General features: G+C 36.3%; 1 protein-coding gene across 1 annotated transcript in view; it reads right to left on the bottom strand.

Moving 5' to 3' along the window:
* LOC128216514 (uncharacterized) overlaps window positions 1-12447 on the bottom strand; it is a 106540-nt gene extending 94093 nt beyond the window's left edge. The window contains exons 1-8 of the mRNA XM_052923099.1: window positions 12273-12447; window positions 11571-11649; window positions 11188-11286; window positions 10742-10902; window positions 10124-10233; window positions 9602-9704; window positions 5469-5675; window positions 5094-5214 (exon numbers count right to left, since the gene is read on the bottom strand). Coding sequence (XP_052779059.1) covers window positions 5094-5214; window positions 5469-5675; window positions 9602-9704; window positions 10124-10233; window positions 10742-10902; window positions 11188-11286; window positions 11571-11649; window positions 12273-12363 — 971 coding nt within the window. The 5' untranslated portion in view covers window positions 12364-12447. The remainder of the gene's footprint in view (window positions 1-5093; window positions 5215-5468; window positions 5676-9601; window positions 9705-10123; window positions 10234-10741; window positions 10903-11187; window positions 11287-11570; window positions 11650-12272) is intronic.
* Window positions 12448-13164: the final 717 nt, after the last annotated feature.

Below are 13164 nucleotides of genomic sequence, written 5' to 3'. Positions count from 1 at the left end.
TCACAGAATTTCATTTTAAAAAAACAATCAAGGCCAACAAATGTTTGAATTTTCCATATAGATGACTATACCGTATGCAGAAGTTTCATTGTTAAATTTCTATCTCATACAAAATGAAAGAAAAAAATGTTATTGCTTTGTAATATCATATCATGTTGATTGATTTGATTTGCAAATAGTTTACTAAACAAAGGTAGAGTTTTGACAACTGCAATAGCACCAAAATAGAGTCCGTAATATGTTTTTTCTGTATTATTTTTGTTCGCGAAAATCAATTTTCAACATGTTTTCTATATCACCATTAGAAAGAAAGAAACACTTTTTAAAAGTTTGAAAGAATGCGTTCTCCATTTATTTGCAGACACATACCGTATGATAACATTTTATTAATGTTAACGCTAACAATGTTGCATGTTAAGGATTGATTATTATTTTTGTGCGTTCATGCAGTATAAACGCTCGGCCGCGATTTTGCATATCCATAAACCACGCTAGCGGTTTTTGAAAAATATGCAAAATCGCGGCCGAGCGTTCATACGGCATGAACGCACAAAAAAATAACAATCAATACTTATATTAACATTTTCCCTTTTTTATTTGTTTATTATTTCAACCTAATAGTTTTTGAGAACAAGTCTTTGATTACAACACGAGAGATCAAAACGTGTAGAGCGAATGTAAATGGTAAGAGCACTTGTCGCCTTTGTTGTTTTAGCTTGGCGTTCTTCTTATCCTCCGCATAATAAATTGTCCATAAGTAATTTGCAGAAATAAGTATAAAATCAAAGACTTTTTTTAATCATTTGGTAGTTTCTGTAAAATATGTGGAGGTAATAATGAGTTTTGTTGTAATATGTTCATTTTAATTAAGAGAACTTTCGATACATTTTAACTCCTGTTTTACACATGCATGGCCCATGTGAGTGGGCAAAAAATATGGTCATGGTAATTTAATGGATAACTTCCAGTTCCAGGTAATTATAACGTCATAATTTCATTTTTGTGTTGTCTTTTAACTTTTGCAAAGATATTGAAGTGTTGTGATGTGCTAGTTTTCTCGAATTGTCAATATTAAGACGTTTGTTCGAACTCGTGAAAATACATGACACACATGTCTCCAATCATTCCATGTATTTAAATGTAGACGAATATATCGCCTAATTCTATCGTAGAAAGATATTCATTGTCTGAATCCGATAATGGATCATACATTTGTCCTAGAAAGAAATCGCCGAACTCAGAATCATCAGCCATGTTTGTCTTGACAGTTGTTGCAGACGGACCGTAATAAAAACCGCGTCATTTTTTTTATTTTTTTTTATTTTTTGTTCAATGCGTTTCTTTTTGTTATCAAATGCAAAATCAAGCATTTTTCAAATGATATTCCTTGAAAATAATGTCTTTCATTTAAATTCTTCGTTAAACATCAAAAGAAACATTTAAAGAAGCCGGCATTCAACAGAACATGTGCCCTGCTGTATTAAGCAATAAATTAGATTGTAATAAGATCACTACGCGGTGATTCACCAGCGCCCAATCAGAGCGTTGCTTTCTTGCCAAACTCCGCCTACAAAGTTCACGAAAGGTCGACCTATTCATGCAAAATGAACTCTATTTTTATCGTTCAGAAAATCAAGTACGGATGTAAACATAACGTTATGAATGTTGCCGTAACCTTAACGTTGTCATAACGTTATTTTGGCAACAAATTTACAACCTTCTTACAACGTAACCACGACGTTGAGACAACCATGCATAATAATATTGAAAAAAAATGTTGTATTAAAGTTGTGTTTTGGTTGCCAAAGTAACGTTGTCATTATTTTAACAAAAAACTCCACATTCGTTACGTTGTGACAACGTGGTGGCAGAACTTTGCTTCATTTTTTTCACAACGTAATGCGTTAAAAACATGGAAAAATGTTGTTGGTACAACACATGTTGACTAAGAAATTGTCGAAAAAATGACTTAATAATATATATATATTTTGTACAATATAACCATTATAAATAACAAAAAAGAATCAAACTTATTTAATTGTTGGATTAAATATTTCAAATACATGCAAAATTAAATCAATTTTGAGAAAAATGAGTGGAAAAGACTTAAAAATAGTTCGGAAACTGCCCAGTATATTATAAGGTATTTTTTTAAAAATGCTTTGGATTTCTGTTTGTTTTGAGGAAAGAAATGGAGGTTTTTTTCGAAACTATCGTTCTGAATCATGCACTTTATTGGTCCAGTTGACATGCCCAAGACATTAATTAGAATAAGGAAATGGAGTCTGATAAGTCATCTGGTTCAGGGCTTTATCTGGTTTCTTTGATGTGAATTGGTATGTTTTGCTTTTAATTTTTAATGAATCTTTCACCAGAGAATACATGTCTGATAGTAAAACATTATCATATATCATATCATCTGTATACAGATAAAAATAACTCAACTAATGTTCACAATTATAGACCAATACATTTGCTTATCACTACCAGGAAAGTGTTTTCTATTATTATTACGACTCGTATGTCTACTATTTAACCTTATATTATTAGTTTGAGCCAAACTTGATCTATTTTTGGCCGAACTATTTATTATAAAGTTCCTTTATTCAGAAATATCTACGATCCAGGTCAACACTATTTTTATGTTGTTTTACTTTTATTGTCGATCGACGATCTACAATCCAGGTGAACAATATTTTTGATGCTGTTTTACTTTGTCGATCTACGATCCAGCTCAACCGATTTCTATATATAACAGGTTGTCGATCTACGATCTACGATCCAGGTCAACAATATTTTGATGTTGTTTTACTTTTATTGTCGATCGACGATTTATGATCTAGGTCGACAATGCATTGTCGATCTACGATCTACGATCCAGGTCAACAATATTTTGATGTTGTTTTACTTTTATTGTCGATCGACGATTTATGATCTAGGTCGACAATGCATTGTCGATCTACGATCCAGGTCAACAATATTTTTTATGCTGTTTTACTTTGTCGATCTACGACCCACGATCCAGGTCAACTGATTTCTATGTATAACAGTTTACCGATCTACGATCTACGATCCAGATCAACAATATTTTGATGTATAACAGGTTGTCGATCTACGATCTACGATCCAGGTCGACAATATTTTAATTATTTTAGTTTGTCGAGCTACGATAAATGAGTCACCCAGCTCAATCGATTCATATTTCCGTTTTATTGTCGATCTAAAAAAATTATGATCTATGCCAACAATGCATTGTCGATCTACGATCTACGATCCAGGTCAGCCAATGTTTATGTATAACAGTTTGTCGATCTACGATCTAGTTCAACAATAGTTTTATGTATAACAGGTTGTCGATCTACGATCCAGGTCGACAATATTGTATGTATTTTCGTTTGTCGAGCTACCATCTATGACCCAGCTCAACCGATTCATATTTCCGTTTTATTGTCGATCTACGATTTATGATCTTGGTCAACAATGCATTGTTGATCTACGATCCAGGTCGACCAATTTATATATTTTTATGTTGATGTACGATCTACGAGCTACGCGCCAACTTCACACACCTCTTTTCGCTTCAAGATTTTCTCCCAAGTTTATCTATATTATTCGTGCATTATATTCTGACCAAAAGTCGTCAGTTGTAGTAAATAATTTCATTTCTGGTCACTTTTCATTGACAAGATATGTCGTTTGTCCTCGTTACTGTATGTCCTTGTTTTTCAACTATTTATTAGTAATGTTTAAAATAACTAAACTATTTGAGGTACTTTAGTACCGACTGGAAATGGTTAAAATGACTGCATTTGCACAATACTGGTGTTATCAAAGATGATATATCAGTTGTTAATTTCTTTAAAGATGTCGACTTGTATCAAAAGCTCAGTGGATTAAAAGTTAATTATAACAAGTAAAATGGACTGTTTCTCGGGAAATGGCGTAAGAGAACAGATCAACGCTTTGATTTTGAGTGGGTGAGCCATTGTAAGGTTTAAGGCTATGTCTTCTGTTATACTGTTCCATACAAAGATCTTTGATCAAACCTCTTGAATTAATATCAAAAAGTTGTTAATCTCAGTGAAACTCAAAAGTTGTCATTCAAAGGTTAATCAACTGTGTTAAACTCGGCTTTTTTTAATATTTAGCATTACATCTTTTAGGTGTTATTCCAGATTATTATATCAAGATGATCCAAGATGTTTGTTGTAGGTTTATTTGGTCAAGGAAGAATGGACCTGCCAAACGTGATACTTAACATTTACACTTCAAACTTGGTGGTGTACATGTACCTTATATAAGTCTTGTAACTTTTGTCCGAAAATTGATATAGATCCTCATCTTTTGATGCAGCAGTCAATTGTAACCACGGCCCGGTGGTGTACCGAGGATGGTCGGGGAAATGGGCCGTGTTTTACCTTCCAGGTGGCCCTGCAGTGCCGGGTGAATGAGGCGGTTTTGTCTTTGCGTCAAAAATAGACGAGGGTGGGCCTTACCTAGGGTCCCTGGGGTGCGGCGGCATTTGGCGGAGATTTTACCAGCAATTCGTCCCCGCAAGACGGGGATTTTGCCCGGGCTTTGCTGGCATTAGTCAAAGTCCCCGCTATTCCCCGGACCTGGGGGGGGGGGGGGGGCGTGATAACAATTGACTGGTGCATTATAGGTTGTAATTTCCTTGTTCCCATAAAAAAAATGTGTTCTATTTTTATAAAATTATGTACCAAAGTCTGAGACTCTTTTTCAGGGAAAATATAAGATTTGTTTACTATAGTTAGTCTCTTATACAATACAAAGTACATATTTATAAAAAGACATTTTTCAATATTTTTTTCACATTTTTGGTATATAATCATAATTTGAAGTTCGGAATAATAAGATTTTTTTTTTCAAAAATGATTTGAGTTTGAAAATCCGGTGCCGGAGGTATCTCGTTTTTGAAACAAGACTAAAGTCCAAACCGTGATCTCAGCGGACCGCAGAGAAACACGCGTAGGCATCATCAACACATAACAGATAAAATCAACAAAAGAGTTACCGTATTGTTTCGATTTACATAAGTTCGTGATGAGACTAAGCCTGATGTGGCTGCTTACTTGTGGTCATATCTGTTAGTGGCCCTGTAGGTGAGCACACAGAACTTGTTGTCCTGAAACTCTGGAGCTGTATACGTGAACTCAAACACCCCGTCAGAGTCCATGAACTGACCGCTGCAGTCTGTGTTGAAAAAAATGACAACTCAAGAGAACACATGACACACAATTGTACGCATAAGAATGAACAATAGCTCTAAAAGTTACAGTATATATTACAAATATTGTTTTTGTTATGATTTACAGTATCGATACGTACATATTTCCTCTACCGTTTAAAGTCTAATAAGACGTTTTCCCGTAAAAAATACGTAAACGGGACGTCAAAAGTACATATTTTCGATTGTCTTTACTACTTTTAGAAGGAACTTCTTATACCGTTATCGCCACCGACAGGTGATGCGATGGTGGGAGTGGGGGGAGGCGGGGTGAAGTTGTCCAGCACCGCCACGTAGTCCAGTTGGAAGCGCTCTCCCTCACTTCCGGCTGTATTTGCATATTCGATGAACAGGTTCCGGCCCCGTCGCAGCTCGTTTTTGGCGCTCTCGGCGTGTTCGCTACAGATCTCCCACACGGACTGAGCGTCTGGAGAAAGGTTGAATGTGCATCTATGTATTAATTGAAACGGCGATACAGTGCAATCTGTTTGTATTATGAAACATGGAAGTTCAATATGTAGGAACCGTGACAGTACTTGCATTCATTTCGACCCCCCCCCCCCCCCCCCGCTGGTTCTCTATCTGCAGCCACTCGGAATTAAGTACTTAAAGGACTCCACAAGACCACTTCGAATATTAAGTTAGTACATTTATTATAACTATGTTATGAACACATCTTAAGAGTCTTAACAATACTTAATCCGTAAGTATTTATTATTCTTGAAAGAAAGAGATGTCGGTTTCCCGTCATTTAATGCGGACATGTTTGACACTTGATAAACCAACTTTAAGTATCTTGATCAATGTACAAACTTTTGTAAACATCACGACTGAATCTCCATTTATTAATGATGGTTGCGTTTTGATGGAATAAACTATGCGACTTGTTGTATTTTTATCAAATATATTGTTATATTTTGTACCTGCAGCATGATTTAATAATGTACCGAGCTGAAGCGGGGTTGGGGAGGGGGGCACTTTACTTGACTTGGCGGCCAACTTGTGAGGCGTGGCGGTAAGAAAAGTAAAGGTGTGTACGTTTTTGTTTCAAAATATTGTTAAATAAATAATACCCAAATACTGAACAATGCTCCATTTTAGACTGTAAAAAGATCGTTTTCACCTCCACCCCTGCCCCCACCCCTCCCTGCTTTCATTTGATGCCATTTAAATATTGATACATTTGGAGGAACGCGTGTTTATAAGATATAAAGTATTCTTTAATGAAGGTTTGAAAAGTACAAACTGTTTAGAATGTGTCATGGCAATCAATCAGCGAAACAAAATTCCCAAGACGGTGGGAAGACAACCCTCAAACCCAATCGCCCCACCCCCAACCCCGCCTCAGTTATGAATTCCTGGACCGCCACTGATATTGACATCAATATGTAATACAACACATGTGCAATAAACTAAAACAACACTCTGAAATGTAGTCTCTAAGAACTATTGTTAATTAGTATTACATATTGATTTCAATAACAGTGGCGGTCCATGAATTCATAACTGAGGCGGTCTTTTTTTTTGGTGGGGGGGCACTTTACTTGATTAGGTGACCAACTTGTGAGGCGGGGCGGCAAGTCGAGTAAAGGTGTGTACGTTTTTTCCCCAAAAAAATATTGTTAAATAAATAATACTCAAACACTCAACAATGCACCATTTTAGACTGAAAATAGATCGTTTCACCTACATCTCCCAACCCTTCCTGCTTACATTTGATGCCATTTGAATATTGATACATTGGGAGGAACGTGTGTTAATAAATCAATCAGCTAAACAAAAATTCCCAAGTTGGTGGGAGGACAACCCTCAAACCCAATCGTGCCTCCCCCCAAAAAAAACAAACAAAAAAAAAACAAACAACAACAACAAAAACAACAACAACCAAGAAAAACGCCTCAGTTTTGAATTCCTGAACCGCCACTGTTATTGACATCAATATGTAATACAACACATGTGCAATAAATAAAACAACAAACTGAAATGTAGTCTCTAAGAACTATTGTTAAAAATATGTATCCTACTTAACATGTCAGTAACTATGTTAGGTCACTGTCTAACGTATAAAACTCCAGACCTACTTTCACTTTGGCATGCTGACAGGATTACATGTAAGCCGAATTGTAACAAGGCGTGTATTCCAATGCTCGGTAAATTATTAAATCATGCTGCAGGTACAAAATATTACAATATATTTGATAAAAATAGGTTGGATTCTTGAAAGGCATCTGGAAATATCGCCCCTTGTGTAGTTTAGTAGGCGTAAACATATATGGTGACGTCATCAAGTACATGTGAAAACAGGAAATCGCAGCGCCACTCGTTTTTCGTTTTGCGCTTTGTAAAACAAAAATCGAAAAACGGTATAAATGAATCAATTTCTTGTCTTGATTTCCGTTAGAAAAATTGAATTCATTGAAAAGAAAAAGCCTATCGATTTTGGTTTTCTGTTCAGTCATAAGAAAAACGAAAAATGATTTGAATGTACCTTTTTCGTTTTTCTCTTTTAATCATAAAAAAACGAAACACGGTATATACAGGATAGCTTGGTTTTCGTTTTTCGTTGTACACTGTGTAAAACGAAAAAACAACAACAGAAAACAGTATAAATAAATAGTTTCCTTGTTTTGTATTTCGTGTTTATAATTTAAAAAAACGGAAAAGCAAAAAACTATCAATTTTGATTTTCTCTTCAATCATTAGAAAAACGAAAAAGGATATGTATGATCCTTTTTCGTTCTTTTCTTTCAATTGTAAAAACGAAAAACGAAAAGACGGTATATACACGGACCTTGACATCCATTTTATGTTGCTTAGCGGTGACCTGGTGAATAGAGGTACTATGGTTATACCTTATGTATGGCTGTCACTTAACAGTTTGTAGCCAGTTAACTACTTGTAGCAAGTTTAAAGTTAGCAGCCAGTTAACAATTGGCAGCCAGTTTACAGTTGGCAGCCACTTTATATTCATCCTAGCTCGCCCTTCCGCACCCACCCTATGTATGGCTGCCACTTAACAGTTTGTAGCCAGATAACAGTTGGCAGCCACTTACCAGCTTGTTTATGACTGTAGCTTCAAAATAAGAAGTTATGTCAAAAGGTGTTGGTCAATAATACCATGACACTGCAGGGAAACAGTGCATAGATCAACTAAGGACAATACTAGTATTTGTTTTCAAAACTGCATAAATCGTCGAAGTTCCAATACCGTAGCAACAAAAATGATCCAAATTTCGTTATTGTTTTTCGAAAATAAGAACAAAAGGTCATGATATATCACCCAAAGACAAAATTTAAATTCGTTTGCAAGACTGTACATATGGTACAAGTTTCGTTGTCGTTTATTGCTGTATCATTAAAATTAAAGTAGGTCAAAATGACATAATCAAGATGATCCAAGGACAATACTAAGATTGCTTGCAACACTCTGTACATTATGCAAGTTTCGTAGTTGTTGTGTAAAAAAATAAGAAAGTATGCCAATCGCTCACGGTCAAAAGGAAAGCATTATACTGAAACATGTTTTCAAAATTGTATATAGGGTCCGACTTTCGTTGCTGTCCATGACTGTATTTAAAAAAAACAGTACGTCAGAGTTAAGGTCACCCAGGTACAGTATTAGTACTATGGTCCAAATGACATTACTGTAGCTTCAAAAATAACAGAGTAGGTCTTCAAAAATAACGGAGTAGGTCTTCAAAAATAACGGAGTAGGTCTTCAAAAATAACAGAGTAGGTCTTCAAAAATAACAGAGTAGGTCTATCAAGGTAATCAGTTAATTGGTTTTGCAATACTTAACAAACCTAGTCCAAGTTACAATAGTGTAGCATGAACAGAAATGATTTCCTTTAATACGTCTATGTGAAACAATTGACATACGGGCTGGACTTTTGACCCCCATAACCGGACCGCACAGTGAAGAGGTCCGCTAGACGGTGGTGCATGCCAAATGTCAAACCTCTGGGCCCTGAGGTTTTACACAAGCAATACGATGATACATTGTAATTCCTATAGTGTTATATCTACGATGCTATTACTGACCCAAGGGCACAAGTTGAAGTAATTTGATGGAGGATCACTAGATGACGCTACTTTCAATATTAAACCTCTGGGCATTGCCTTGGTCGATAATATGTAAAAAATGTAAAAGGCCTGCAACTTCTTTATACATTTTGAAAGAATCTGGAAGAAGCCTACCAAGCATGAAGTGTTGGAGGAAAAAGATTTCTTGGTTGTAATTGATGATTATGGACGACGGACATATTCTGCCATGAACACAACATACTCATATGAGGTAATTACATGTACAAGTTAACAAATTAAAATAATGACGTAGTTTTCTCTTTACGTACGCGAGCTCACGCCGTCCCGGATCAAGAGCCGCTCCTCGTTACACTCATGGGCCCCGAACGTTACCATGCGTACCTTCAACTCAACAACGTAACCGTCTTCTGCCTGGAATGTTAACGTCATGGGAGCGTGCTGATGTCATTGAATAAGAACATGAAATATGTGACAATTCTTCTTTTATATCAACGAGCTTTTTTAATAAGCATGTTTCTGTTTTATGGCACGGGCAAGCCGCTACTGCCATATATACAGCCATATCCGCCTAAAAGGTCAATACTATTTTGTTATATATGATGCACTCCATTTGAAATTCTCTTGAAGGATTAGGGCAAACTTCAAACAGCGCTCATTCAATGTTTCAAGTACTTGAAATGATAATTTTATTTTCAAACAGTAGCAACAGTAGCAACCCGCACAGTTAAACGTTCAGGTCTTAATTATTTTGGGGGGAGTTTGTTCATCTACATGTTATTGAATAATCATTAAAATAATGGTACAATGTGAAGAAGCATTCATGAGAGAACCTGGAGATGATAGTAGCAGTTTTCTCCGCTGTCTTTCTTGTTATACAGGCTCCCTTTTTCACCCGGCTTAATAGAAATAGTCGAATTGCAGAACGTGTCATCAGCAAAATCTGCAAAATCAATGTGTTATCATTACTTTTAAAAACAGTGTATGCTTTTACCGACACGGTTTTATGAGTATAAAAACGTCGTTGTGATCATTCCAATGTCGTCCTGATTTTGGCGACTGACAATCATTTAATGTCATGTTACCACGTGCATCTCGCGTAACTCTACAACTTATCCTTGGCATATAAGTCATTTTTTGACGCAACATTTTTTTCTCAGCGCACATTGACGCAGTGTTTTAATTAATTTCCAATTTAAATGTGCATCCCTGGGATATATAACGACTTTATAGATAAGAGAACTTGCATGTCATTTTACATTTTGACATTTTTTGATTTCTGTTTTTTATAACATTTGCTCAGAGTCAAAATATGACTCAAGGGGTAATGTTTTGATATATAATTTCCCTATTTTTGAAGAAATATGATATACATGTACATTAATTAAGTATCATAATTGCGGTAGTAGCATTTTGCACTGCCACGTTCGTGCGCGCGACGTTAGACCTACCGTCAAGTGCCGTGACGACGAGGTGGAAGCCCTTAGATTCGTATGAATAATCGGACCGAAAGCGCAATGTGAGCTGGTGCCCGGTAGACACGTACACCAACGGATCCCAGGCGCAGAACCGGGAACTGCCCGCCACTTCCGAGATCTCCAGATAGTCCCATCTTCAAACATTTGCAAAAGTATGTCATTAATCGTGTTCCAATGAATACCTTTCGTGTTACAAAATCACAGTGACACTATTCTATATATATTCAACTGACATTGTTTATGAATAGTGCATACTTATATAATGTCCATTGTTATGTTTTGGACCCTTGCTAACGTTTCATGTTTGTTCAGCATTGCTATGTAGACGAGAATGAATTATAATTACTCGTTTGATTCGCTCAATCTACAGCTTGTTATCGTACATTCTATTAAAACGAATTATTGAGTTTTCTTCTTACTCGCAATTGTCACTAAGCTCGAGGTCAAAGTAGAGCGAGTGGATGACAACGTGCTGGTCAGCGGCCACGGACACTGTCCACTCACAGCTTTCTTCCGCACTGAAACGGTGCACACATGCGCCGACGTAGCGTTCGTGACAAGGTTAAAGTAAAGTCATAATTTAAAAGAAAAAAAACCCTCAAAAAACTGCTACGAGTGTACAATAAACTGCTGAATTAAAAACAATAGATTAACACTTTTCGCTTTAATACCAATTTTGTCAAAATACATAATTGTCCGAATCTACTATTGCGATCGATTTTAAATGGATCTTCCCCAGGTACACGTTTTCAAGAGAATTGCAACGTTAAACTCGTTATATAGACACATAAAGGACACTAACTTGTAGAACAGGGTGCCATTCATTTCCACGGTGGGCAGCACGATTTCACCACTTCCGGTCAGTGAGGCTCCACAGCTAACTGCCAGTGAGAAAATCAAGGTTCAGCTATTAATTTGTATAAAAGGTTTCTTGAAACAAAATATATCAGGGGATTAGATGGCGTCGAACACAGACAGTTATTCGATCGTCGTTAGAATGTTTTATAATAAAGTTTTACTTAACATGCTATACATGTTATTCAATCATTGGTATCTTATTATATATAAAATTTAAACTTAGAAACATCAGCTACTGGAACGTTGTTATTTATTCACGAAGCCTACCAACACATAATACTGGATTCAGTTTTACACCGATGTGAGATCAAAATAGTCCGTTAAGGTATGGTTAGTGAAACGGCTCATGTCTCCGCCAATAGGATTGTCGGAAAGATTCACATTTAATCAACTGGATCACCTCTGACAACCAAAAAAGTAATAGCAAATAACAAAATCAACATATTACCATTCAATATTAAGAGAGGTTAGGATAATATAAAGGCATTCTCGCGTTTCGCCTAAACCCTAACAAAATTAGCACTTTAGATCACAGGTATTCATGATAAGTCGGTGCCCGGCTTCGTCCGGCCTGCCAATTTAAAAGTTTAGGATACCAAAAATGAACACTAAGTATTATATAAGATTACATAGAGCAATAACAAACCTTCTCGCCTCGTCCTGAGACCATTGTTAACGCCCTTCACAGTGTGTCCCCACCCCGTGGCCAACAGGGCGAGAAAATATAACCACACCATTATTTTCTAAACCCAAACTCTTCTAAAGCCTATGTCTTAGTCCTAGCTTGTACAACAGTGTTCTCTAGTGGCCAGGATATATATGTCGCCGTCAAGTGCTTTAATAGAATCAGGATGTTTGCTAAGTGCAGTTCATTTTTAGAAATTTGGTCGTCCGAAAAACATCGGGGAATAACCTTGGATTTCAAGCAGAAAGCATACTTTTTTGAGTTCCTATTTGACGAGACATAATTAAAGATTTCGGTGTTGAAGTAGGTTTTCTTCCAAACTGTATTCCTTGACAAGTGTAGATTGTTGACCCTCTTCATCATACGGAAATGGACGAACTTCTGACGAAGACAGACACAATTGTCAGCAATTGTTTACATAATAAAAGCAAGCTTCAAAAAAAAAATGACTTAGATTATCAATGATTAATACAAACATTCTGGCCACGTTTCGTGAGAATGGGTAAAGATTGCTATCAATCTATGAGCTTTATTGGCCCACTATTCTAAGCAATGACTTAATCTATATTCATGATCGAGGCTTCTGAAGCGTCAATGTATTTAGAAGATTATGTTTGTATTACAATTGTCTCCGGAGTGTTAATTAGGTTGGATCAAATGACCTACTCGGTCCCTGTTTACTCTGATGGCTTGACTCATAATCAAACCTGACTTGAGATTTCGACCAATAAAAAACACTGACCAAGTTAATGAATATTTGGCAGAAAACATTGGCAGACTTTTTTGTTACCTCTAGGGTGTTGAAAAGATGTGACTTTGTGTTTTTAAGTATTCCTTTTTATTATGCATGTTG

This window comes from Mya arenaria, chromosome 14 (assembly GCF_026914265.1).
Source record: "Mya arenaria isolate MELC-2E11 chromosome 14, ASM2691426v1".
NCBI classification, from domain to species: domain Eukaryota; kingdom Metazoa; phylum Mollusca; class Bivalvia; order Myida; family Myidae; genus Mya; species Mya arenaria.
The sequence above is the reverse complement of the archived record's forward strand: the minus strand, read 5'-3'. Positions and strand labels throughout refer to the sequence as shown.